The sequence below is a fragment of the Danio aesculapii genome, chromosome 16, assembly GCF_903798145.1.
Source record: "Danio aesculapii chromosome 16, fDanAes4.1, whole genome shotgun sequence".
NCBI classification, from domain to species: domain Eukaryota; kingdom Metazoa; phylum Chordata; class Actinopteri; order Cypriniformes; family Danionidae; genus Danio; species Danio aesculapii.
In genome coordinates this window covers 36,455,668-36,483,197 of record NC_079450.1, presented here as the reverse complement: position 1 = coordinate 36,483,197, position 27,530 = coordinate 36,455,668, and the positions used below count along the sequence as shown (strand labels likewise).

Here is a 27,530-nt window from a genome sequence, read left to right as displayed (position 1 = left end):
TATGGCTCTGAACTGCTTGGCCCCTTAATTGCTGCTTGCAGCTATATTTCCATTTAGTTTCATATTGATTTGGCAGACATTTAATGGGATGTAAGAAAGAAAAATCTAATAAAATTAATTTAGCAAAGTTGCGAGTTAACAAAAACACAAGCACAAAAAGCATTTAAATGTAATAAATTTAATATAAATGGCTAATACTTATTTTATATATCCATCCAATTGTTATTGTTTTTGTATGTATAAAAAATGATATAAAGAAAAATCAGATTGTTGGGGATCACTGCTCTAGACTAAATTATTCATTAAAACAAGTGCAAAATGTATTTCAAGTGAAAAAAAGTCCCACATTTTTAAGTTATTATTCCATTTAGTTTATGTTGGTTTGGCAGACATTTGGTGGGATGAAAAATGACATGAAAAATCACAGATGCAAAGCCTTGGTTGTGATTCACCACTTTAGACTTTCAGATACTCACCCAAACAATTCCTTTGATCTGATTGGCTGCCTTTAAAAGCAGCTGTGGTGTTAGTTCGGGATCCAGATGTTTAGAGGCGTAGTCAATCATGAGTGACAGAAGATATGCAGGTGCCAAAGCTCCGCCCCCTGAATCTGGGCTTGTATTCTTTAAAATAATTTCCTGAAATAAAAACAGCAGTAACCGATTCATTTAAATAAATATTATGAAGCCATGGCAAAACTGAAACTACTGCAGTATTTGTCACACTAGTTTACCAGTGATAATATTTTCCTCATGCCATATTGCTAATGCTGTATACCATATTATAAACAATGATGTAGAAATTGTGGCTTATCTGACTTTTGAACACAAGACACTGCAGGCGAATATAAATACCTAATAATTGTGACCATATTTAATCTGTTGATTGATTCTGTTAATACCTGCATAAAACTGTGTATCCCTAGTTTTAAAAATTGTCTACATGAGCAAATGGGCCATTATTTCATTAAATATTTGCATACACTCACCGGCCACTTTATTAGGTACACCTAATAAAGTGCTAATTTTTAATGCATTTAAATGCATTTAGGCATGTAGACATGGTCAAGATGATCTGCTGCAGTTCATACCGAGCATCAGAATGGGGGAGAAAGGTGATTTAAGTGACTTTTATCGTAGCATGGTTGTTGGTGCCAGACGGGCTGGTCTGAGTATTTCAGGAACTGCTGATCTACTGGGATTTTCACGTACAACCATCTCTAGGGTTTACAGAGAATGGTCCGAAAAAGAGAAGATATCCAGTGAGCGGCAGTTCTGTGGGCGCAAATGCCTTGTTGATGCCAGAGGTCAGAGGAGAATTTCCAGACTGGTTTGAGCTGATAGAAAGGCAACAGCAACTCAAATAACCACTGGTTAGTGTTAACCGTCGAATATTGAGGCAGATGGGCTACAGCAGCAGAAGACCAAAGCTAAAACCAGCTAAGAAAAGGAAACTGAGGCAACAATTTACACAGGCTCACCAAAATTGGACAATAGAACATTGGAAAAACGTTGCCTGGTCGGATAAGTCTTGATTTTTGCTGCAACATTCGGATGGTAGGGTCAGAATTTGGCATCAACAACATGAAAGCATGGATCCATCCTTCCTTGTATCAACGGTTCAGGCCGGTCGTGGTGGTGTATTGGTGTGGAGGATTTTTCTTGGCACACTTTAAGCCCACTAGTACCAATTGAGCATCGTGTCACAGCCTATCTGAGTATTGTTGCTGACCATGTCCATCCCTTCATGACCACCGTGTACCCATCTTCTTATGGCTACTTCCAGCAGGATAAATCATGTCAGCAGGAGAACTGTCTCAGACTGGTTTCTTGAACATGACAATGAGTTCACTGTACTCAAATGGCCTCCACAGTCACCAGAGCTCAATCCAATCGAGCCCCTTTGGGATGTGGTGGAACGGGAGATTCACATCATTGATGTGCAGCTGACAAATCTGCAGCAACTGCGTGATGCTATCATGTCAATATGGACCAAAATCTCTAAGGAATATTTCCAGTACCTTGTTAAATCTATGCCATGAAGGATTAAGGTAGTTCTGAAGCCAAAAAGGGGTCCAATTCAGTAAGGTGTACCTAAAAAAGTGGCCAGTGAGTGTACAGTTGTAACACACAAATCCATGCATTGGATGAAGTTTTACAGTGAGGATTTTGGAATTGTTTTTTACACCATAATTAAAAATAAATGTTTTTTCATTTAATAAAATGTATATTATCCAGCAAATTATGTCACTCAGTTAAAAAACACAACAGAATATGAATAAAACTGAAGTTTGGTGTATGTAAGTGCTGCTGAAGAGGAGATTTGTGGCTCATTGCAGGAGAAAAAACCCATTTTGATAAATCTGCTGTTAAAAACATGCATTGAATTTGAAATATACTCAAACAAATTGAGAAAGTGTGACAAAAAAAAACTTAAACAAGTATGTTTCTTCATATTAGACCGAAAAAACTCTATGAAAAGCCAAGAACCACAAAATGTCAAAAAAAAGCACAAAATGTCAAAACTGACAGGTGCTTGACAAAACAGTTTTGCCTTAAACAGCTGTTTTGATAGGGGAGTTGTGTATTGGCATGCACTGGTGTTTGTTTTACGACGGATAAATGAGATTTTATCAGTGTTTACCTGCAGCAGGGCATCAGCGTGTTTGGCCTGGTATCTCAGCAGGGACTCTGTGGACCCGAGATACAGCCGGAGCATTTCCTGTCTGTCTGTCATCCCGCCGGGCCCGAAGGAAGTCGAGATGTCACCTTGCCATGGTGGCGGTAGTGCCAGTGGCGGGACGGGAGTCACACGCGGGTCACGGTACAGGAAAAGGAAGTGGCTGCCAAGACCAAGAAGGTCTCCTGGCTTTAGGACTGCTTCCCTGTAAAGCGGAGCTCCATTAAGAGTAGCTTGTCCTCCTCTGAATGGACGTGCCAGGGCTGAGGAAAGAAGCATTAAGTAAGAATTTGAAGTTCAAAATATGATGTTTAGTTTATGTAAATAATGAAAATCCAAAATTTATAAAGGTAATCTCTCTTGCTGGTACCATTAATCTGCTTTTATTTGACAAAGTTGATGTGTTTTAATACTCAACTCTGTCGTCTCAAATAGACAACATTTAATCTTTAAATAAATCAAAATTTGGAAAAGGTATTTGCTGGGTTTTCAGAAGTAATTTAGTAGCCTATAGTGTATAGCCAAACACTTCACACTTGTTTGATACGTTTTAACTGCATTGTTGCTGCAGCAATATTGTTGATAGTTATTGGCTATATGCTAGCATAATTATATAATTGGCAATGCCAGTTTATTCTTAGTATTGCTTTTTTAATGTCTGCTGGTCTTTTTGTGTGCACACACACGCACACAACACTACTTTCACACTACTGTTATTTTTTTAAGCACTTTTACTGTTGCAGTTTTGAGAATTTTTTTATGTTCAAAGGGTCAAGAAACACCAAAATTATTATTTTATCATTATTTTATACATTTTATAAACACCAAAATTATTATTTTATCATTATTTTATACAGTATTATCCCCCCTCAATTATTAGCCCCCCTGTTTATTTTTTCCCCAATTTCTTTTTAACAGAGAGAAAGTTTTTAACACATTTCTAAACACAATAGTTTTAATAACTCATCTCTAATAATAATAATATTTGACTAGATATTTTTCAAGACACTTCTATACAGCTTAAAGTGACATTTAAAGGCTTAACTAGGTTAATTAGGTTAACTAGGCAGGTTAGAGTAATTGGACAAGTTATTGTATAACGGTGGTTTGTTCTGTAGACAGTCTGAAAAAAAAATAGCTTATTAGCTTAATAATTTTTACCTTAAAATGGTTCATAAAAAATTAAAACTGCTTTTATTCTAGCCGAAATAAAACAAATAAGACTTTCTCCAGAAGAAAAAAATATTATCAGGCGTACTGTGAAAATTTCCTTAATCATCATTTGGGAAATATTTAAAAAAGAAAAAATTGTGTTAAATTCCGGGAGTTTTCCGAGAGACAGAACAAAACGGTAGATGGGTCTAAAATACGGGAGACTCGCAGGATATATGGGAGTGTTGGCAGGTATGGCCGGTACAAAGTGACGTCATTGAGTTTTCAGCACATGAGTGCATTAATTCATGAAAAAGACAAATTAATTCTATTGTGAACGAGATGCAACTTAATTAATATGCATGATACATACCTGTCAACATTGGGATGTGAAACTAAGGGATATGCCCACTAAAACGCACCGCTATATGACTGTTTTGAGGATTGCATAGGAGGGGCGACGGCACTTGTAACGAAAATAAAGAAAATCATGCCGGTTTTTAGTTATTTCAGTCTTTTCATGCCTAAATAAAACAAAAGCACAGAACAGACTCAAATTTAGGAGTGAGGGGCGCCCCCTGGTGTTTCGGCGGTATGGGTTTCGTATATTATTGCCACCCTTCATAGAAAGATTGAAAATACCTTTACGGGATGATAGCAGGATAGAACTGTAAAAACAGGAGGGTTTACAGGTATGGCATGATATTGCTTCGAAGACTCCTTTTACTTGTTACAGTGTTCAAAGGGACGCCGCGTTGTGTTGCCAACCGTAATTCAAACAAGTAGTAGAAGAATTGTTCAAAGACATGGGTCGGCAGTGTTGCGTTTTTAAATGTGCCACAATGAATGTTTCACCGCAATGAGAGCAGAGCTCACATGTGAAGCCACATCAGTGGATTACAGTTGTCTGCTAACACGCAACAAAAATATGTTTGCAAGAAACATTTTTTACTCAAGAGCTTTTCGAATCTGGAAATGGTGAAATCCGGATTTACCTCTCGTCTTGTTTTTAAAAAAAGACGTGGTTCCAGTTCGTGTTGATTGTACTGTCTCTACGGATTTGGTAAGTGAGTGATCAATGATTTTTGTTTATGTTTATTCAGATGGCAGATTTAGCCACTATCGTCAGCAGTACTCTTTCAGTTTTTAAAGACATACCTTAGTCAAAACGATTTAGTTACTTAGTTTACAGTAATATCACTACAATATGATGGACTGAAAATCCTCCACTTCCACAGAGCTGTCAGATCCACTGTAAATGCTGCTCTCCCAAACACTGTCTATCTCCCCTGCATCTGTGTTTGTGTTGCCAGTGTGAAAATCAGCTGTAGTGGATGTAATGAAACTCCCCTTTTCATGCAAACGCTGTAACGAAAGTAACCCGAATATATTCTGTTGTACAGTACTTTAAATGTCCAGTAGGTGGGACCACAAATAAATATATTTTGTTGAACCGAATCTTGTTATATTTTTGACGTCAGTTGCGGGCCGGAGGGAGGAGGATGGGGGCCGCAAATGGCCCGTGGGCCAGCAGTTTGAGACCCCTGCCTTAAAGAGACTTTAATAAAAACAGTCAGTACTTAATATTCTAATGATTGTTGGCATAGAATAATAAAAAAAATTTTTTTGGCCCTTACTATGTAATTTTGACTATAACCGTGCAACATAAGATTGGTTTTATGGTCACAAGTGGGATTGCAAAAAAGAAAAATACACTTTATTCAATACCAGGTATAAATTAGGCTAAAGGTATTATGACTGCATGATCGATTTCATCAAAACAAACCCCAAAGATTTCATTTTGTTTCGCATTATTGTATTGATCTGTCATTCTTTGTCTTAGATGTCAGGGTACCTTGACCACGTGGTTGCTCCGGGACGGCTGTGTCTCTTCTGATCAGAAGGTGTCGGGCGAGCAGGTCAGGAGCTGAGAGGTATGTGTCCACTTTTAGAGGCCTTTTCCCCTTCTTCTCCCTCTCCCTGTCCATCTCTCGCTCACGAAACGTCGGCTTCCGGCCAAAAACGTGAGTGTGACCCGCCATGATGTACAGCACAAAGTCCTAAACAAACCACAAACCAGAGAAGGAGAATGAAGGGAAAAAAGCTGTGTTGTGGTTCTTACGACAATCTGTGCCATCTCCTATCTTAAGTTGCAGAAAAACAGCCATGATAAGGAATGAAGAGTGTTACAGTTTTCAACAATGTGTGCTTGTGTGAGGTCATTGAGGTAGACACAGCATGCTTGTGTTGGTATTGTCCGTCCCGCGTGTGTATATAGAGCTTCTGTATGCATGTTCAATGGCCATTGCACTCAGAGGTATAAAGGCATCGATGGTATGTTGTGATTAGAGGAATACAGGTATGATGTCATGGGATGGCGGTGAGATAAGTGTGGTGATGCATGTCTAGCCTTGCTCTGGTCATAGCCCTGCAGTAACAGGAAGTAAGGCCGGTCTGTCGGTGGAAGGATCAGGCTTTGCGACATCACTTCCAGGTCGCAGGTGTCTTTGTCTTCGTCTGCCATGCGAGTGCGTCTGTCTGACTCGCTGACGCCTCCTCTTGACCCGCTGACCTGAAAGAAGAAGGGTTATGAGAATGGGGGACATTATGCTCAACACTCATGTATTATGAAAATGCGTCATTATGGGGTTTAACTACCGTTTAAGGCTGCCATTGAAAGTTTTGTGGGCTGTTAATGGAATTGTCTTTTGACACACTGAGTAATATATACAGTGGCTGCGCAAAGTATTCAGACCCCTTACATTTTTCAATCTTTGTTATATTGCAGACAGTTGGTAAAATCCTTTAAGTACATTTTTTCCTCATAAATGTACACACAGCACCCCATTTTGACAGAAAAACACAGAATTGTTGACATTTTTGCAGATTTATTAAAAAAGAAAAACTGAAATATCACATAGTCCTAAATCAGGCATGTCCAAACTCAATCCTGGAGGGCCAGATATCTTACATAGTTTAGCTCCAATTTCCTTCAACGCACATCCCTGGAAGTTTCTACTAGAAAGAGCTTGATTAGCTGGTTCAGGTGTGTTTTATTGGGCTTGGAACCAAAATATGCAGCACACCAGCCCTCCAGGACTGAGTTTGGACACCCCTGTTCTAAATATATAGAGCAGACCCTTTGCTGTGACACTCATATAATTAACTCAGGTTCTGTCCATTTGTTCTGATCATCCTTGAGATGTTTCTACACCTTCATTTGAGACTTTATACCTTGCAATGGATGTCAGAGCAAATGACAATCATGAGGACAAAGGAACTGCCTGACGAGCTCTGAGACGGAATTGTGGCAAGGCACAGATCTGGTCAAGGTTATAAAAAAACTGCTGCACTTAAAGTTCCTAGGAGCACAGTGGTCTCCATAATCTTTAAATTGAAGACGTTTGGGATGACCAGAACCCTTCCTAGATCTGGCTGTCCAGCCAAACATAGCTATCGAAGGAGAAGAGCCTTGGTAGGAGTGGTAAAGAAGAACCCAAAAATCACTGTGGCTGAGCTCTAGAGAAGGAGTCGGGAGATGGGAGAAAGAAGTCAACCATCACTGCAGCCCTTCACCAGTCGGGACGCATGAAAGCTCTCATGGAGTTTGCTAAAAAAAAACACCTGAAAGACTTCAAGATGGTGAGAAATAAGATTATCTGATTTGATGAGACCAAGATAGAACTTTTTGGCCATAATTCTAAGCGGTATGTGTGGAGAAAACCAGGCACTGCTCATCACCTGTCCAATACAGTCCCAACAGTGAAGGATGGTGGAGGCAGCATCATGCTGTGGGGGTGTTTTTCCGCTGCAGGGACAGGACGACTGGTTGCAAAGCAAGGAACGAAGAATGCAGCCAAGTATGGGGATATCCTAGAAGAAAACCTTCTCCAGATTGCTCAGAACCTCAGACTGGGCCAAAAGAGTGGTTTCACAACAACCCAATTGAGCATCTCTGAAGAGACCTAAAAATAGCTGTCCACCTACGTTTACCAGCCAACATGAAAAAACTGGAGAGGATCTGCAAGGAGGAATGGCAGAGGATCCCCAAATCCAGGTGTGAAAAACTTGTTGCATCTTTCCCAAAAAGACTCATGGCTGTATTAGATTAAAATGGTGTTTCTAATTAATACTGAGCAAAGGGTCTTAATATTTAGGACAATGTGATATTTCAGTTTGTCTTTTTTAATAAATCTGCGAAAATGTCAACAATTCTGTGTTTCTCTGTCAATATTGAGTGCTGTGTGTAAATTAATGAGGAAAAAAATGATTTAAAATTTAAAAACTTAAATGATTTTAGCAAATGGCTGCAATATAACAAAGAGTGAATAATTTAAGGGGGTCTGAACACTTTCCGTACCCACTGTTTATATATCTTACTTTAATACATGCATTCTTTTATGAAATTATTGACTGTTTGCAACATTTAGTTGTGAATTCTGCTTTTGACCTTTTGTTTTTAAATTATTAGTTTATATGATCTAGCTGGTCAGTTGAAATACTTACTTAGTATGTAGTATAATTAGTAATGTAGTAATAGTTTTGAGATATTTAGAATATATTTCTGTTTGGAAGATTTCTTTATGACTATTATGCTTATGTGTATTGTACATATTGTTAAATAATTAGAATTAGAACAACCTTTAATTAAATGTTAAAAATAATATAAAAAACAATGTTCAAAAAGTATTAAACTTAACACATTAAACACTTCTAAAATTGTATTTTAAGATTTTAATGCTATTTAACAATGAAGAGTGCTCTTAGGTCACAGTTAAGGTCAAGGTTTCACATTCTTATGACAAAAAAAAGGTTAGTTCAGGTTGTAAAATACAAAAATGTAATGTTTTTGTCAACTATGGAATCAACTATTGAATTAAAATGACCAAGATTTGCTCGTGTTTGTACATGTGTGAGTTTAAAAATAACTGTAAAATGTATATATTTATGGGGAAATAAAGGAGGGGCAAGTAAAAATTAAGGTAATAAGTTCTCTGAAAAAATCATATAACAAGGAAACCTTAGTTCATGTCATGTAAACATTATTAATTCATTTTAAAATATCATCGTTAAGGTTAAGAATAAAACTCTGATGTGTAAGATTCATTCATTTATTTTATTTTCGGCTTAGTCCCTTTATTAATCTGGGGTCACCACAGTGGAATGAACTGCCTACTTGTAAGATAGTATAAGTAATAAAAAAACTAATTTTGTTCTTAAAATTAAATGACATAAGAGCAAATAAAAATCTGAACTACGGGCCCAAAACTATTTTAAATTTGTAACTTGTTAACTTGTTTCACATTATTGAGCTTGCAAAGTACTGAAAAGCGGGCCAGTTTCTTTCTTTTACCTCTCCTCCTTCGGTTGCGATCATGCTCACTATGTTCTTCCTGTCCTGTCCATTGTTTTGGGCACAGCCAGAGCGACGAGGGTCATTGCCAGTGTTTCCCTGTCGGCGCCTCACACTGAGGTTCATGTCACTGATGCTCCTCCTGAGCTCTGAGTTCCGCCCTCGATGACCTCGCTCTTCCTCAACTCCACCCCCAGATGACATGCGGCTCCGCCTCCAGCGCACACCTGTCACCACAACAGATCTCTCATTTGTTTGTTCATAGACTTGACTTATAACCAATTGAAGTCAGAATGATTAGCCAAATTATTATTTTTTTCTTTTTAAAATATTTTCCAAATGATGTTTAACAGAGCAAGGGAATTTTCACAGTATATGTCTGATAATATTTTTTCTTCTGGAGCAGTCTTATTTGTTTTATTTTGGCTAGAATAAACATTTTTAAAAACATTTTAAGGTCAATATTATTAGCCCCATTAAGCTATATATTTTTTTCAATAGTACAGAATAATACAGAAAAAACTTATCGTTAAACAATAACTTGCCTAATTACCCTAACCTGCCTAGTTAACCTAATTAACCTAGTTAAGCCTTTAAATGTCACTTTAAGCTGTATAGAAGTGTCTTGAAACATATCTAGTCAAACATTATTTACTGTCATCATGGCAAAGAGAAAATAAATCAGTTATTAGAAATGAGTTATTAAAACTATTATGTTTAGAAATGTGTTGAAAAAATCTTCTCTTCGTTAAAGAGAAATTGGGGAAAAAAATTTACAGGGGGCTAATAATTCAGGGGTGGGGGGAGGGGGGGTTAATACTTCTGACTTCAACTGTATAAATAAAGATCAACAGTCACAATTATTGACGTCCTTGGTAAATATGAGCTAAATAATCTTTTTTTAAAGAATCTACACAAAAAAAATCTAACTTTCATTTAAATAAAACAATTGAAAATGGGTGGAAATCAATGCTTTTGATTAAAAAAAAATTCTAATACATATTGGATGAAATTATTTTATTATTTATTTTTTGTTTGTTTGCTATTGCAACCTCCATTTGCCCTGATAACATCTCTGTTTGTTTTCCCAAAATGTCTCTTGGAAGAAACCTGGATAGAGATTATGGAGAGCATTTTTCTATACAGAATCTCTCCAGATCCTTATCTTTCAGATCCTGTCCAGCTTTTTTTCCAGTAAGGAGACTGGCCTGCTAATGGCACACTGTAAAAAAAATCAAGCTGTCCTAAATTTTTTAGTTGAATCAAATGAACTTTTCTAATCATCTCAAATTACATCAATGAAACTGACTAAAAATATTAAGTTAAACCTTGTATAACTTTAACAATTGAGCTGAAACCGGATTAAGTTATTAAAAATCAGTTAAAGCAACATAAAAATATTTGTTGTCTTGACTTTTTGTCATTCAATTTTTTTTTACTGTGTCAATTTAGATTTTCTTTAGGATCATTGTCATTAGGAGATCCAATCAAGGCTTATTCATTATAACACATCTAGTATATTAGGCTGTCAGGCTTTCATTGTTTAAGTTTATGGTATTTGATCGAATGTGTGATCCTCACTCAAAAAATATGTTTTTGCAGCTTTTTAAAACTACTTATTTAGAATGAGCTGAAACAACACAATTCTTAGGGTATTTTTGGGGACAACTTAATCGTTTTATGTTCAATTCACTTAAATTTGTAAAAAAAATAAATAAATAAATAAAAGTTACCTTAATGGATTTGTGTTGGAACAACATGAAGGAATTGTGTGGAACCCAGCGATAAGTTGATTTTACTTAAACTAGTTAGTTGTCTTTACTTTTAAAAAGTGAATTGCCTTGAAATTTTAAGTACATATGGGCATAATTATAAAAATAATGTTAAGTCAACTTAACTGTTCCAAGTTACAATAGGTTTAATCACCTTTTAGTAGGTTTACTCAAGTAAAGCCAACTTGCCGTTTTTAAAACAATGGATTTACTCACTTTTATTGTGTAAATGAACTAATCACTTTTTATAGTGCATGTTTAAAACATCTGGCAGAAAAATAGGACTGTAATATTAAAGATTCTGCAAAATATTTACCCTGCACAAAGGGTACAAACCTATCTCGCATTTGCAGCTGAAAAGTTTTTTTTGTTTGTTTGTTTTATCTAACCATAGAACCTGTCCTATTTGAAGCTCCAGTAGTTCCTGATATGCTGGAGTTTGTTCTTAAACGACTGCAGAGGATTTTTTGTGAAAGCATTGCAAACAGCTTGTGGACACTTTTACTTATTTTGTTTTGTTTATTATAATTCTGTCAAGAATTTTCTGCAAATTCTGCAGCTGTAAGTATTTTTTCAAAACTTTGCCTATTCTTTGTCAACCACTTTCAAGTTTAGGAAGCAAAACAGTCTTTATTAAGGATGAATAACAGAATTTGGCTTTTCTGTTTTACATCTATACTCTTGTAAAACAGAACTATGAACACTTTTGAGTTTGTTTTTCACTCAAAAATGAATGAAAATATGCTGTGGAGATATTTCACTACTAAGAATGTTTCAAGAGTTCACACTTAGCTGATGATTGATTATAAAGCGTGTTTGGCATGGTGTCCCAGGAGAGAGCCCTGAGCTCATAAGATCCCGAGCCCAGGGCTCCCACTTGTGACAGGGCTAGAGGGGAGTTTGAGCTCAGGTAGATCTCGAAACTCCCCTGGCGTAGTGGCTAATAAACAGATAGTGATTGCTCTTAAGAGATAACTACTTACTAGGAGCACGTCTATGGTGCCGATTTGGATTAGTCAATTAAATTAGGTAGCATGTTTTTGGGCGGTGGGAGGAAACCGGGTGACCCAGGGGAGACCCACGTGAACACAGGGAGAACGTGTAAACTCTGCACAGAAACGTCGGCTGGCTTGGTAAGGACTAGAACCAGTGGCTTTCTTGCTGTGAGGCAACAGTGCTAACCACTGAGCCACCCGGAGTAGGGGTGGAAGGGGGGATTCTTCAAAACAAAGATGACTGTTATATTGAACTTAGGGTATTGTAATGACTTGGAAATTGTCTGATTGGTGAATCATGAGTTGAGTAATGAATGACCAGCTGTGTTCAATCATAAGCACGTGCTCCTCTTGAAATTAGTTTATAAATAAACTTCACTTAGGGCTGCCCAAAATGTGTATGTGATTTGGAGAAAAGTATTAATTTCATAATATGACATCCCATTTTCAATTGTTTGATTTCAATGAAAGTTTTTAAAGCATGTTCATTTTCACAGCATTCTTTGCTGCTATTCTCCAAGGGTGTCAATAATTTAGACCATGACTGTATATGAAGATGTTCCAACCTTGATAGCTCTCTCCATCCCTCTCTCTCTCCTTCTCCTTCTCTTTCTCCTCCCTCTCATACTCATCCAGGCGCTGGATCTCGAAGCGTCGCTCGAAACCGTCTTTGGGCCTCCACATATCCACCAGCTGTAAGGGACATTCCCAGGACGCTACACCCCTCCGGCACTCCGTTTGCCATTTAACGGCTCCATCTGCCTGGTGAATGGGCTTTCCAATGACATCACACAACAGGAAGTCTTCGGGGGAATATTTCTGGAGAGCTGACCAGGTGAACAGGAAGTTGGGATATTCAGAAGGGAAAGGCACAATGAGCGGGTAAAGCCTAGCTTCCTTCAGCTAATCTGTTACGTTTCAGAATGCACATTTGACTATTTGGGGCTTGCTTTTGATGTGAAATACAAGATTTAGATAATGGCTGACGAGCCTAGTATGCATAATTATATGAAAGTTTCAAAACCATTTTTCACTTAACCTCACATCATATTGGCTATTTAAATTATTTTTACTTAGTTCTTTAAAAAAAAAAAACACTTCAAAAGCACTATTTAATGGATTGTCACACCATTAAATGTTAAATACACAACATTGTGTTGTGTAAGTGTCCCCTTAAAGGGATAGTTCACACCCAGAATGTACATTTACTCTCCCTCCTGAGGTTCTTTTTTCTGTTGAACCAAAAAGAAGATATTCTGAAGAAAGTTGGAAACCATAGCCTATTTTATACATACTATGAAAAAAGATACTATGGAAGTCAATGGCTACCGGTTTCCAACATTTTCCAGAATATCTTCTTTTTGGTTTAACAGAAAAATCTAAATTCAAACAGGTTTAGAACAATTTGAGCATGAGTCAACAACAGTAATAATAATAACAATAATTCCCTACATTTATATAGCGCTTTTCTGGACACTGGGGGGAATCTCCTCATCCACCACCAGTATGCAGCATCCACCTGAATGATGCGACGGCAGCCATATTGCGCCAGACCGCACACCACACACCAGGTGATTGGTGAAGAGGAGACAAAGTGATGAAGCCAATTATTTTATGGGGATGTTTAGGAGGCCATGATGGACAGAGGCCAGTGGGCAAATTAAACCTCTACTCTTATTCGAAGGACATCCTGGCCTTTTTAATGACCACAAAGAGTCAGGACCTCGGTTTAACGTCTCATCTGAAAGACGGCGTTCACTAAGCAGTATAGAGTCTTTATCAATATACTTGAGTGTTAGGATCCACATAGACCGCAAGTTGAGCACCCCCTGCTGGCCTCACTAACACCACTTCTGGCAGCAACCTAGCTTTCCCATGTAGTTACTGACCGTGCGCAGCCCTGCTTAGCTTCAGTGGGCGACTATGTGAGAGTAGCCGAGAGCTAGCTGCCGAGCTAGCTATGTTTCCATCCAAAGATGCGAATTAGGTGGAAAACTGAAAAATTGCATAAAACATTTGTGAATAAAACACAACAAAATCGTCACTTCCTGATAAACTGGTGCCAAATATCAAAATAAAAATGAAAATCGCTGCATTAGGCGAAGACACAGGCCTTTTTATATAATAACCCACTTGCATTACACCTTAGAACATAACGACCAAAAGCAATGAGCGCAATGTGGCTTTTGGAGATGTGAGACCAGTCTTTGGGAGCGCAGAGCAGATACTCAAGATATTCAAGAAGTTGCTCAAGAAGTTTGGGGAGGTCATAATACTGAACCACTTTGATGACAGACTTTGGCAAAGTGGTTTTAGAATGACCAAAATAACATTTCAGATGTTTTACAGTGGTCGGTCTGCTAGTGTGTCCACTGATGTCAACCCATCGCGCCCCAGTTCCTACATGAAATCGGATTGCCATTGTCCTGTATACATATTTGTGACAACTGAAACAAAATCTAATTACTTTTTATGCACATTTTATACTTCATGGAAAACACAAAATCTTAAGCAATTCACAAATACACTTCAATGAAAAGGTATTATGCACATAGATATCATATATTACATTATTCAGTATATGTATTTGCATTGTAGTTTCTGTACTATTTTCTAATTGTATAAAATCTTTATCCAGTATGCGAAATGTTCATACAAATTGGTGGATGGAAACATAGCTACACTGTAAAAATCTGCTAATTAATAGTTTCTGTATGTAAGTGTTTTTCATTTATTTACGGTTGTGAATTGCATTATGGGATGTTGATCTGTGATCTGCTGAAAATTCAACTCTGTAGTTTTACGAAGTGACTTTTATTGACATTTTAGTAGTTTGAAATAATTTAATGTATAAGAAATAATATATGGAGAAGTTAGTCTGTAAAATACCACAAAATGTCCTGGCAGTTTCAAGAATTCACACTTAGCTCATGATTTATACATAGCTTGTTTGGCATACTGTCCCGGGAGAAAGCCATGAGCTCAAGGGATCCTCGGGCCTAGGGCTCTCTCCCTTTTGCAGGGTGAGGGGAGATCGATCTCAAAACTCCCCCGCTGCTGAGGCTAGGGTGAACTTCCTGAGAGTAAGACATTAAGAAAAAAAAATTTAGGCTTATTTTATCTATAATATAGAGCATATTTGGACGGTGGGAACCCAGGGAACCCAGGGGAAACCCACTCGGACATGGGGAAGACATGCAAACTCCGCACAGAAATACCAGATGGCCCAGCGAGGACCCGGCGCCATTGTTATTCTTGCTGTGAGACAACAGTGCTAGTCACAGGGCCACCGTGCTGCCTATTCTGGATAAAGGTGAAAGAAGGGTAGGAGGGGGTTTCTTCCAGACATATATAATAACTTGAGATCCTTTGATTGGAGGATCGTGATTAGCTAATGTGGGCCAGCTGGGTCAATCATGAGCACATGCTCCTCTCGAAATTAGTTTAATATTAAACTTCACTTATTACAAGGTTTTTGTACCATAATATACAACACCAGCCCAGACAATATATCACTTTAAACTATTAAAAATGTTCATAAAAGTCACTTTTTCAAACTTTTTATGATTAAAAGATGTTGGAAGAAAGACCAAGGTCACAAAATGTCATTCAAAGACATAAATAAAGGGGGGAAATAAAAACATATGCAAAACTTCTCATTTCCGTATATTTTTTACAGTGTACGGACAATTTTCATTTTTGCGTGTCACTTTTATGGTGTTTTAGCAACCCAGGCTTTTCTGAAAACATACCTCTATATACATTTCTGGAGACCACGAAATACATCCCAGGGCGTACGTTTTTTGCAGTTTTTGTATTCGGCAATTCCACAAGAGGCTGCTGTGTACGCTTTTTGAGATCTCAGATTTCTCTCACGAGTGCCATTCATGCCTGCTGTTCTCACATAAACCCACCAGAGGCCGCTGTTTACGGACTGTTTGACTGACAGAACAGCTGGTGACAGAACTGACTGACCGAACGACTGACCCACCCTCCTGTTTTCCTAAATCCAACCAATAGTGTTTTCAAAAGCACCGACTGACCCGCCCACCCACTTCCCTAAACCCAACCAACAATTTTCAAAAGCAATACAAAAAAAAAGGCCCCATTTTTACCACGTTTTCAGATTTTAACACATTCTTACCCTGTTATTTACTTGATTATTTTATTTTTTGGATTCTGTTTTTGTCTTATCTGCTTTCTGGAACTGTTCTTTGCCGGACTTAAACCCCGTGGTCGTGGTCAACTCCTCTCTGCATCTCAAGTCCGCCAACGGACATGGCGAGCTAACGGGACAAACTGGTTACAGTGGGAAAGCCGTCCATATGGAGGTAAGCGGTCAGCTGGTAAGTGCGAAAAGGAATGGTGACATACCGCCCTGTAGCATTTGTTTAAAATGCAAATGAAATGCAGCCATGTGTACCTCTGGCTACATAACTCATGATCTCCAGAAATGTATATAGGGCTACATTTTCAGAATGAGCCTATGTTGTGTTTTTGTTGTTTTGACAGCTGTGGCCACTGAAATCATGTGACTGTATTTTTACCTGTGTCTTCACTCTCGTTCTCTCGCTCTCTCTCCATGTAGCGGGTGATGACCTGCTGAATGAGCTGGCGGGCAGTGGAGTGCATATTCGCCAGCAGACTCCTGTAGTTGGCTCCACTGGACAGGGCATCTCCATAGATCTTGACCAGCCCCGGAGCATTAGAAGAGGCAGGAGGCAGGTAGTGATGGGATGAAGGGGTGGCTGAATGTGCCCATATCTCCCGCTCTCGTTCTCCAATGGCCCGGTCCCGGTCACTATTGGACCGGCCTCTCAGGAAGAGATGGGACAGACGCTTGGCCCGGGATTGCTGATTGGCAGGGCGAGGGCGGAGAAAGGCGGGGGAGGGGGATGGAGAGGGCGGGGCTAGAGAAGGGGTGGAGTGAGAGAGGGAGGAGGGGACTGATGATGGGGCCTCGTGCACTGAAGCAGCATCTGAGCTCGTGGTGGATCTGATGAAATGAGGCAACAGAAAGAAGGTGATGTACATGTGTCATATTTTAAGATGTCTAAACAAGAAGTGCTGTATGTGGGTCAAAGATGAGAGACGTCCTGTTTTGGTGTCTGAATCAAATTTAGTTTACAAAAGTCATTTTATAAACAGTTGATGTCAGAATTATTACCACAGTAAAGTTAGTTTGACGTTTAACATTCATTAGACCTTCAGTTTCAAACTAATTAAATTTTTTGCTCCATAAATATGTCGGATAGACATAAATATGCGCCCTTTATGTTGCACAAGGCTTAATTTCTCAATTTTAAAAATGTAATAGAAATACAAAATATAAAAATGTAAAATACCTAAATAAGTACTGAAATGTACAGAAAAACCTCCTTCTTATTGCACAAGACTGGAATTGACACTTTATTTATTTTTATTATATTTTTAAAATAACTTTTAATTTAAAAATGGTAAAAGTAATTAAACTCTGACACCATTTGAGATAAAATATTCAAATATTGAACTCTACAATGATCTAAATATTATTCTGTATGATGCACAAGCTTTGTTTTTTACAGTTATGCTTTTGTTAATTGAATATAAAGACATTTTTAGTAGATCGAATACACTGTAAACATATAAATAATTTAAACTCTGACACCATTTGAGTTAAAAGATCTAAAATGATCTAAAACCTATTCTCTATGATGCACAAGCTTTGTTTTTACAGTTATGCCTTTGTTGATTTTATATACAGTACTGACTACATATTTTTATTATATCAGATACACTGTAAACACTTAAATGATTAAACGCTGACACCATTTGAGATAAAATATTCAAATCAACTCTAAATATTATTCTGTATTACAAATATTGAAGTGTTTATTTTAATGCTTTAAAAAACATTTTGTGAAAACAAAATGTGAAAGATATGGGTGAAATGGTGGTTCATCATCATATATTTATGCCGAATTGAAAAAGTTAATTACTCTTACCTGTACATCTTAAAATATATAAAATAGTGTGTGATGTTTGATTGCACTTTAAATGATTAAGACCTTCTTTCTGACATATGGATGGTTTAAAGGATAATGGCACATGATAAAAAGGGTAACGTAAAAAAATGTATTAAAAATAACTTTTTTTCACTTATAGAGGCTATATGTAGAATCCAGAAACTTGTGTTATTAGTGACACAGGAGGCAATTAAGTGAAAAAAATAAATAAATAAACAATTTTTAGTTAAGGAAAGGTAAGGAAAACATAAGGAAAAAAGGCTCTGAGATACATGTAAATATCATTTGTTTTTGATTTTTTTTAATAGTTAAAAACATTGTTCAACTAAAAATAACTGTACTGAAAATATATTAATAAATGATCATTCTAACATATAGCCCCATGGATGTTTAAAATTCATTATGGAATGAAAAAAGTGAATGAAGAACGTCATGTGGTGCAAATTATTTTTATTAAAAATATCTTTCATGTAACAAACTTATTTACAATCTTTTTAAATGTAAAAGCTAAGATATGTACATGTGAATTCACTGTGATTAGTTTCTCATCCTTGGTTACACCACAAAACTTTTTTTTTTTTGAGTCATTAAACAATAAAACAAGCATATTTCTGAAAACTTGGCACATAATTTAAATGAGCTTTTCCTTTACTTTCTTGTGTATATGTCAGGTTTGTTTATTTGATCAAGATTAATAAATTAAGGATCAGTGCACTAACTTGACTGAGGCAGCACTGGGCCATCGAGCTCCTAGCTTGGCAAAGTGTTTCCGTGGGGAATTTATCCACAAGCCCACTGGGAAATGGAGCTTCCTAAATCGGGGACTGCCAGACTCCTCCATCTGAGGGAGTATAGAGAGGAGAAAGATAAATTGACTAAAATAAATGGGGAAAGGAAGGATCGGGGAGGAAGTAGGACAAAGCTAGAAAGGGAAATGTCTTAACAGTCAGAACATACACAAGAAGAAGATTTTTTAAATGATTTCTTTTTGTAGATTTTGTGCTGTGGAAATTAATTTAGGCTGACCATACGTACTGTTTTTTTCCAGGACTGTGCCTCATTTATAGCTGACCGACCGACTCACAAATTAAAGTACGTGATGTGATACTTTTCTAATGGTACACATTTGCACTAAAAGGGTCCATATTGGTACCTCCATGGTATATGTTAGTACCTAAAGATGTCAAGAGGTAAGCCTACACTTTTGTACTTTTTAGATACTATCGTGTACCCTTGGCATATATTAATAAGGACACTTTAGTTACAAATGTGTGAAAAGGTACCACTAGAGTGACAGCTCTCATACCATTATTTCTGAGAGTGTGGGGAAAAAATTGTCCTGTTTTTCATCTTTTTGTAAGAAATAAATTAGTCCTTGTTGTAAGCTTCTATGTCACACAAAAATAGGCTAATCAGTGGTATGGTATCATGTCATAGTTTAATTGTGTAACAGAGGCCAACTAGCGAAGTGCTATGCAGGTAAACCTCACACCTCTAACCTCAATAGGTGCGACAGAAGCTAGGGGCTATGGTCTTTAGCCTCCTTGTTATAGCAACCGACTCCCATGCAAAGAGTAGCCGGTTCGATCCTAGCTCAGACAGGATTTGGTGCAGAAGTACTGGTGGGTTACACGTGGGGGCTCGTCCGGGATCATTTTTCACATGTAACCCCCCAGTCCTATTGCAACCAACCCGCTCTGAGCTGGGGAGCTCTGAGCTCTGAGGAGGCTAAAGACCATGGCCTGTAACATTTGTAGATCTATTTGTAGACATTTGTGCATCTTTTGAGGCCAGAGGAGTGAGGTTTACCTGCATAGCACTTCGTTAGCTGTCCTCCAATACAATTGCATGAACAAAATTACCATCCAATCACATTTACATATCGATTGACAGTTAGTGAAGGCAGGACCTGCATGCAACCAGTTAATCAATTTTTCAGCCTCTGAAAGATTAAACAGCATCTGATACACAAATACCAATGGATTATGATTTATTTCAGAATCAAAAGGCTTAAGTAGTCAGTTTTCTTGGTTAAACTGATCAGAATTTGTACTTTTAACCATTTCTTTACATGTTTTTCCCATATTTGAATTGTTATAGCAAAAAACGTAAATATGCAGAGCATTTGGGTGAACACATACATTAATGTCTCATTTAATGAAAAGTGTTTGAAGAAACAAGTTTTAATTTCATATTTTTTCTCAGCCATATGAATATGTTTATTTCAATATTTAAAGGCAAAATTATCAGCTCTATAGTAAAATTGTAATTCTTTTTCACATACTGTGCTTCCCAAGTGCTATTTAACGTATTAACACCTTTTTAAACATAATTGTCTTAATAACTAATTTCTATGATGACAGTAAGTAATTGTTTATGTGTTATTTCAAAAGATACTATTATCTTGCTTAAAGTGCAATTTAAAGGCTTAACTAGGTTAATTAACAGTGATTTAAATAAACATCTAAAAGACTACTTTTTTTGGAAGTAGGCTCATTTTACAGCTCTACTAGAGTTAAACAGTTGAATTTGAACATTTTTATCCATTCAGTCAAACTCCAGGTCTGGTGGGGGCACTATTGGTTTAGCTCAGCGTAGATCGTTGAATCGGATTAGACCAGTGTTTCTCAATTGTGTTCCTGGAGGACCACCAACACTGCATGTTTTGGATGTCTCCTTAGTCTTTCACACTCATTACAGGTCTTTCAGTCTCTTCTAATGAGCTTATGAACTAAATCAGGTGTGTTTGGTTAAGGTGACATGCAAAATGTGCAGAGCTGGTGGTCCTCCAGAAACATGGTTGAGAAACACTGGATTAGACCATTAGCATCTTACTTTAAATAAATTTTAAAAAACGAGAATTGATAGCTTTCCTATTTTAAAACTTGACTTTTCTGTAGTCTATCCTGATATGGATAGAAACTTTACTCTCATTTTCCCTGCTGAAAAATCCAGCTTAAACCAGCCTAGGCTGGTTGGCAGGTTTTAGCTGGTTGACCAGCCTGGTTTTAGATGGTTTCCAGCCATTTCCAGCCTGGTCTTAGCTGGTCAGGCTGGAAAATGACCAGCTAAACCCAGCTAAAACCAGCTTGAGCACCCTGGTTTAAGCTGGACATAGCTGGTTTTGGCTGGGCTCCTAGCCTGTCTAGGCTGGTCAAGCTGGTTTTAGCTGACCAGCTAAGACCAGGCTGTAAGTGGCTGGAAACCAGCCTGGAAATGGCCAAAACCCCTCTAAAACCAGGCTGGTCGACAAGCTAAAACCAGCCAACCAGCCTAGGCTGGTTTAAGCTGTTGTTTTTCAGTGGGGTTGGTTTAATCAAGAATTATGGCAAAATGAGAGTAGAGTTTCTAGCCATATTGACCTTGATAAAAGCAAGTTTTCATTTTCCATCAGTCTTAGTAAACTACAGAACTAAAGCTTTAAAGAGCCTCTATAATGGGTTTTTGAAAATTACCATCCATGCAGTGTGTATGATAATGAATGATTCATCCTTGCATGCATATCAGCCTGTTGTTGGAGACCCCGAAAACCAAAATATGACCTTTTGTAATGCATAATAGAGGCTCTTTAATTAGGAAAATTTTTAAAACATTTTTTTTTTGAGTGAGTTGCTAATAATCTAATCTGATTCAATTATTTTTGCTAAGCTACGCTAATAGTGCTCCCACCAGACCTGGAGATGTGCTAAATAGATAAAAAAAAGTTGTAAAACTCTAACTGTTTAACTCTAGGGAAGTTGTATGAATTTGTTAGTGTTTCTTTAAATAGATATAAATAGCAATAGAATTGAAAGTTGTAACGTACCCTATCAAAATCAGATTTCAGAATGGAAGGGAAAGCTAATGTCGTGTTAAATATTCGGGATCTGCAATGTCATGCTTTCTTCGTCATCTAAGAGTCTCTGAGTAACAGAGCGTCAGAGCAGCTAGCAGCAAATGCCACAAAGTTGACAGTGCAGGCGGTGAATAGTTATGGCTCTGAGAAAAAGATTTATTTCGCATTCATGTCTACATGTCTAATGAAAAGCAGAGGTTTGGCACGGTTGCTCCTGAGCTAAGCAAACTGGTGGAAGTCAAGTAAGAGTCAAGTGGCTTCGCCAAGAGGCCATGACGAGGATATCAACCGACATGAAACTATCACTGCTGAGGATCAGCCGTGCAGCCAAACCACATTCTATGAATATCATCCTTTGATTAAAAGCGCTCAAAGTCGGCTATCGTAATAACATACATTTTTTTCGTCCTCCGCCCTGATTGTGGACTTCACCTCCATGTATCCTCACAGACAGACAGGGAAAACCCCTGAGTAGACCCCCTAAGTGTCATCTGCCCTCTGTCGTCCCTCCAAAAAAACTGAAGTTCACTATAATATGTTGACTCTGTGACCATAATTGATTTCATCACATTCTACGGAGTAAATGGTGGATGTAGAACAACCAAGAAATAAAATTTACAACTTTGGGTTGGGAAAGGCTTTCAGGATATGCTGACTGCAGCTCTAGATCTGTAAAATTGGTAAAATGACTTTTCACATCGTTGGAGACAAATGAATGCGACTTACCCACTGTGATGGACGTCCTCTTTATTTCAGGATAAATCTTCAGAATAGCTGTTGTTGTTTGTGGAAAGTTTCAGGATGATAAAATATCAGTGGAGGTCAGCTTTGTGTCGTCTTACTCCAGAAGTATTAGACTTAAACAGTCCATTTTCTGCCTCAGGCCTTGCTTTGACTGATCAGGAACTTTTCGTTCTCTTGGTTTTTAGTTTGTTTTTTCCATTTTTGAAGGTAAAGTTGTTCTAGAAGGTTTTTCTAGTCCTTGCTTTCTATTTCTCCCTCCACTTCGTTCTCCCGTTTCTGCGTCTATAGATAGAGAAGCAGGCCCATTGTTCTAAATGACAGAATTTCCTTCCTCCCCAATGGACAACACCTATATCCTGAGAAAAAGAGAGAGAGAGAGAGAGAGAGAGAATATGAAGTATACATATAAAGCCATGACAGTGACACTGTTGTACATACTGAGTGTGAGACTAAAAAATGGAATAAGCACCAGTCAGGATGTCCATTCAAAAACAGAAGAGAGCCGGAAAATCGTGTGACAGTCAGAGAACTCAGTGGGCCTAATCAGGACGGAGGACATTTTGAATTTTCCACAGATTTTATAAAAAGACTTTTTTGTCACATACTAAGTCTGTCCATCAATACTTTAATCTCATTCTTGTCAGATATTTATTATGGCACAATACTGACTTGGCAGGATGTTCTCTGGAAATAAAGTATATGTACTTTCACAAATCATATAAAGTATATTTGTTTACTACCCAAAAAGTACCAACAATGGGTACAAGACTAGTTAACACTTGCCTCAGCATGTTTTATCCAGCAGTTTTAGTTTGTGTTTAGGGTTTCGAAAAAAAAGAGGAAGCAGGAAACCTGGGACAGGATGTCAAAGACAGAGCGGCACCTGTAACCTTTGACCTCGTCAACAACAGAATGATGTGTCAGGAAAGAAGAGCCATGTGTATATCCGCATATATGAATGTGTGTATATAGCTATATATCCTATTTGAGTTTGTACAATACAAACATTTGTATGAGGGTCAAATAGGGTTTCTCAAACATCATAAACAATAAAAATGTGATGCAGTTTTATTTATTTTTTGTTTTGTTTTAGTTTTCTGTAAATTTAGTTTTCTGAGTAAAACTTAATGACCATTATACATGTCATTCAGTTTATATTAAAGAAATCTTGTCCGGCTTAGAATGAGAAACATATTAAAAGGCTCCTACAAACCACAGTATTTGCCCATTTGTTAGCAAAATTGTAGGCTATGGTCAATTATTCTTTCATATATCTTAATAACGGCTAAGTATTTTACATAAATATATAGCCTGAATGATAATAGAGCATTATTACACCCATATTTTTTTACAAAAGTTACTTGAATCAGACGCTCATTTGCATTTAATGTACTTTCCTTCTATAAAAAATACTTAAATTTTATGTATTTTACCAGTGAATGTACTGATTTGTTTTCTTCATGTTTAAAACTACATGTAAGTACATCTAACTACATATAGTGAGATTAATGCATAAAACAACTACAGAAAAGAAAATATCAAGTAAATGTCTGGTTAGGCTACAAATTGTGCTCTTCCATTAAGTTGTTCCGCAAATGTTCATTGACAAAAACACGTATTTAAAATATTTTTTCCATATTTAACACCGTCATGCAGTCGTACATAACATGTAAATACATGCATCATGTCAGACCAAAACCCAAAAGCTCGGTGAGCAGTTGTTCTTTCAGACAGGAAGCGCTGACAGCAGCCTGTGAAAGCTCGTGTGCGTCATTCAGACTTGTCCCTCCATGTTTGTTTTTAGTGTGTAAGTGAAAGCTGGCTTCTGGTCAGAGGGGATGTGTTTTGAATGAAGTGGGCATACAGTAACACACGCTCTCTCTGGTTCTTACTGTACATCATCTCTCAAACTCCGACTTCAGTTGTGGCCGTCCAGAAGGTGGTTTGGAGGCCAGCAGTGCCCTACAAAGGCAAAGGACAGTAACTGCAATCTCTTCAATAATAATTGCTTTCTAGTTCGTCCAGGTGATAAGCAGAAATTTCGTAAAGGTAGAGTTGACCAAATGATAAAAGTCTGCCGATAATTTGCTCACCCTCAGGCCATCCTATTGTTGTATGCACCTATTTTTCTTTATTAAAACATTAAAGATTTTTTAGCTGGAAATGTGGTGTTTGCTGATTAATGCAAGTCAATTGCTGCTGGCATTTTAAGAGTCTAAAAAAGTAAGTAAAACAAAAATGAATACTTGTGACAGAAGATGCATTCAGGTCTTATGTATGTATATATAATTTCTAATCAGCAGCAACTCCATGCAGTTAGGCATGTAAACATGGTCAAGACGATTTGCTGCAGCTCAAACCAAGCATCAGAAAGGGGAAGAAAGGTGATTTAGGGGACTTTGAACGTGGCATGGTTGTTGGTGCCAAACGGGCTGGTCTGAATATTTTCAGAAACTGCTGATCTACTGGGATTTTCATGCACAACCATCTCTAGGGTTTACAGGGAATGGTTCGAAACAGAAAATACCCAGTGAGCGGCAGTTCTGTGGGCGCTAATGCCTTGTTGATGCCAGAGGTCAGAGGAGAATGGCCAGACTGTTTTGAGCTGATAGAAAGGCAAAAGTAACTCAAAAAACCACTCGTTACAACCGAGGTATGCAGAAGAGCATCTCTGAATGCACAACCTCCAACTTTGAGGCAGATGGGCTACAGCAGCAGAAGACCACACTGGGTGCCACTCCTGTCAGCTAAGAACAGAAAACTTGAGCTACAATTCAAACAGGCTCACCAAAATTGAGCAATAGAAGATTCAATAAACATCGCCTGGTCTGATGAGTCTCAATTTTTGCTGCAACATTCGGATGGTAGGGTCAGAATTTGATGTCAACAACATGAAAGCATGGATGCATCCTGCCTTGTATCAACAATTCAGGCTGGTGGTGATGGTGGTGTAATGGTGTGGGGGATATGTTCTTGACACACTTTGGGCCCATTAGTACCAATTGAGCATCGTGTCTATGCCACAGCCTTAGTATTAGTATTGTTGCTGACCATGTCTATCCCTTTATGACCACAGTGTACCCATCATCTGATGCCTACTTCCAGCAGGATAACGTGTAATCTCATAAATTATAAATCATCTCAGACTGGTTTCTTGAACATGGCAATGAGTTCACTGTACTCAAATGGCCTCCACAGCCACAAGAACTCAATCCAATAGAGCACCTTTGGGATGTGGTGGAACAGGAGATTTGCATCATGGAGGTGCAGCTGACAAATCTTTGTGATGCTATCACTGTGTGATGCTATCATGTCAATATGGACCAAAATCTCTGAGGAATATTTCCAGTACCTTGTTGAAGGATTAAGGCAGCTCTGAAGGCAAAAGTGTGTCCAACCCGGTACTAGTAAGGTGTATTATTTTTACAGAAGACATAACAGTAGACTGATGTAAATAGAAATGAAGATTACATTTGATAAAAAAAATAATTCAAAAATCAAGGAAGTGTTTACATTTTACGTGGTTGCCCATAATTGATTTAGTTTTTTTAATTAAATCAAATTAACCTTGGGCCATTTTAACTTGCGCAACATGAAACTGACTAATGCAGCTTGACTTAAAAAAGTTAGAAACCTGATTAACTAAGTTATAATAGTCATAAAAACATATATTGTCGTGACTTATTGATCATATAATTTTTTTTAGGTAAATGGTTTGTTAAGTTTATTAGCAAAGTAAGCATGTAAATGAAAATATGTATCATTTATTACATTTATGACATATTTATAAATAAATATATAGAATTATGTATTAATTTGCTGTGGCCACAACATCAATAAATTATTAATATTTGTCAAAGAATATGTCAGTCAAAATAATGACGACTTTAGCTGCCCAGCAAGTCAAAATCATTAGCCCTCCGGGAATCTTTTTTTTTTTTCTTTTTCAAATATTTCTCAAATGATGTTTAACAGAGCAAGAACTTTTCACAGTATGTCTGATAAAAAAATTTCTTCTGGAGAAAGTCTTATTTGTTTTATTTCGGCTAAAATATAAAAGCCGTTTTTAATTTTTTAAAAGCATTTTATGCTCAATATTATTAGCCCCCTTATATTTTATATATTTTTTCTGATTGTCTACAGAATAAACCACTGTTTTACATTGACATGCTAATTACCCTAACTTGCCTAATTACTCTAACCTGCCTAGTTAACCTAATTAGCCTAGTTAAGCCTTTAAATTGCACTTTAAACTGAATACTAGTATCTTGAAAAAAAATTGGTAAATATTATTTACTGTCATCATGGCAAAGAAAAAATAAATCAGTTATTGGAAACAAATTATTACAATTATTAAATAGTTTATTGAAACTATTATGTACTTTGCGTTAAACAGAAATTGGGGAAAACATATAGGAGGCTGATAATTAAGGAGAGCTAATAATTTTGACTTCAACTGTATAAATGCAACAGAAAAAAATATGAACACAAAGAGGTAAGTAAACTGAAATAAATTACATAAAAATGTAATGAATGCATGAATAAAGCACATAAAATAATAAATTCCTTGTTAAAGTTATTCAAATTTGTTATTAATTATAAATATTATAAATTATATTAATTTTAATAATATTATACATTGTGTTTATATTGTGAATTGAAAATCATATTTTATAAGCAACCTTTTTGTAGTTTATAGCTTTTTGTTACAATGCATTATTATTTTACATTATTATTTTTACATTATTATTACTAATATAGTATACATGCGGTTCATTCCGCTGTGGCGACCCCAGATTAAGGGACTAAGCCGAAAAGTAAATGAATGAATGAATTATAGTAAACACTATAGTATTACAATGTTATTTGCCTCACATTGCATAAATGAAGAATAAACTCTGTTGAACGTACATGAATGATTACGCTTTGTGTGGAAAATAAAAGTGTAAAAATAAATAAAAGAATTGGTCCCGTAAACTCCGCCTCTCTTCGACT

At 37.1% G+C, this 27,530-nt stretch overlaps 1 protein-coding gene across 1 annotated transcript in view; it reads right to left on the bottom strand.

Annotated features, from left to right (window-relative positions):
* The window catches only part of rasip1 (Ras interacting protein 1), a 37,428-nt gene extending 14,584 nt beyond the window's left edge, over positions 1 to 22,844 (bottom strand). The window contains exons 1-9 of the mRNA XM_056475689.1: positions 22,518 to 22,844; positions 18,676 to 18,797; positions 16,499 to 16,947; positions 12,518 to 12,778; positions 9,185 to 9,411; positions 6,242 to 6,403; positions 5,687 to 5,891; positions 2,644 to 2,942; positions 477 to 638 (exon numbers count right to left, since the gene is read on the bottom strand). Of these exons, the coding sequence (XP_056331664.1) occupies positions 477 to 638; positions 2,644 to 2,942; positions 5,687 to 5,891; positions 6,242 to 6,403; positions 9,185 to 9,411; positions 12,518 to 12,778; positions 16,499 to 16,947; positions 18,676 to 18,797 (1,887 nt within the window). The 5' untranslated portion in view covers positions 22,518 to 22,844. The remainder of the gene's footprint in view (positions 1 to 476; positions 639 to 2,643; positions 2,943 to 5,686; positions 5,892 to 6,241; positions 6,404 to 9,184; positions 9,412 to 12,517; positions 12,779 to 16,498; positions 16,948 to 18,675; positions 18,798 to 22,517) is intronic.
* Positions 22,845 to 27,530: the final 4,686 nt, after the last annotated feature.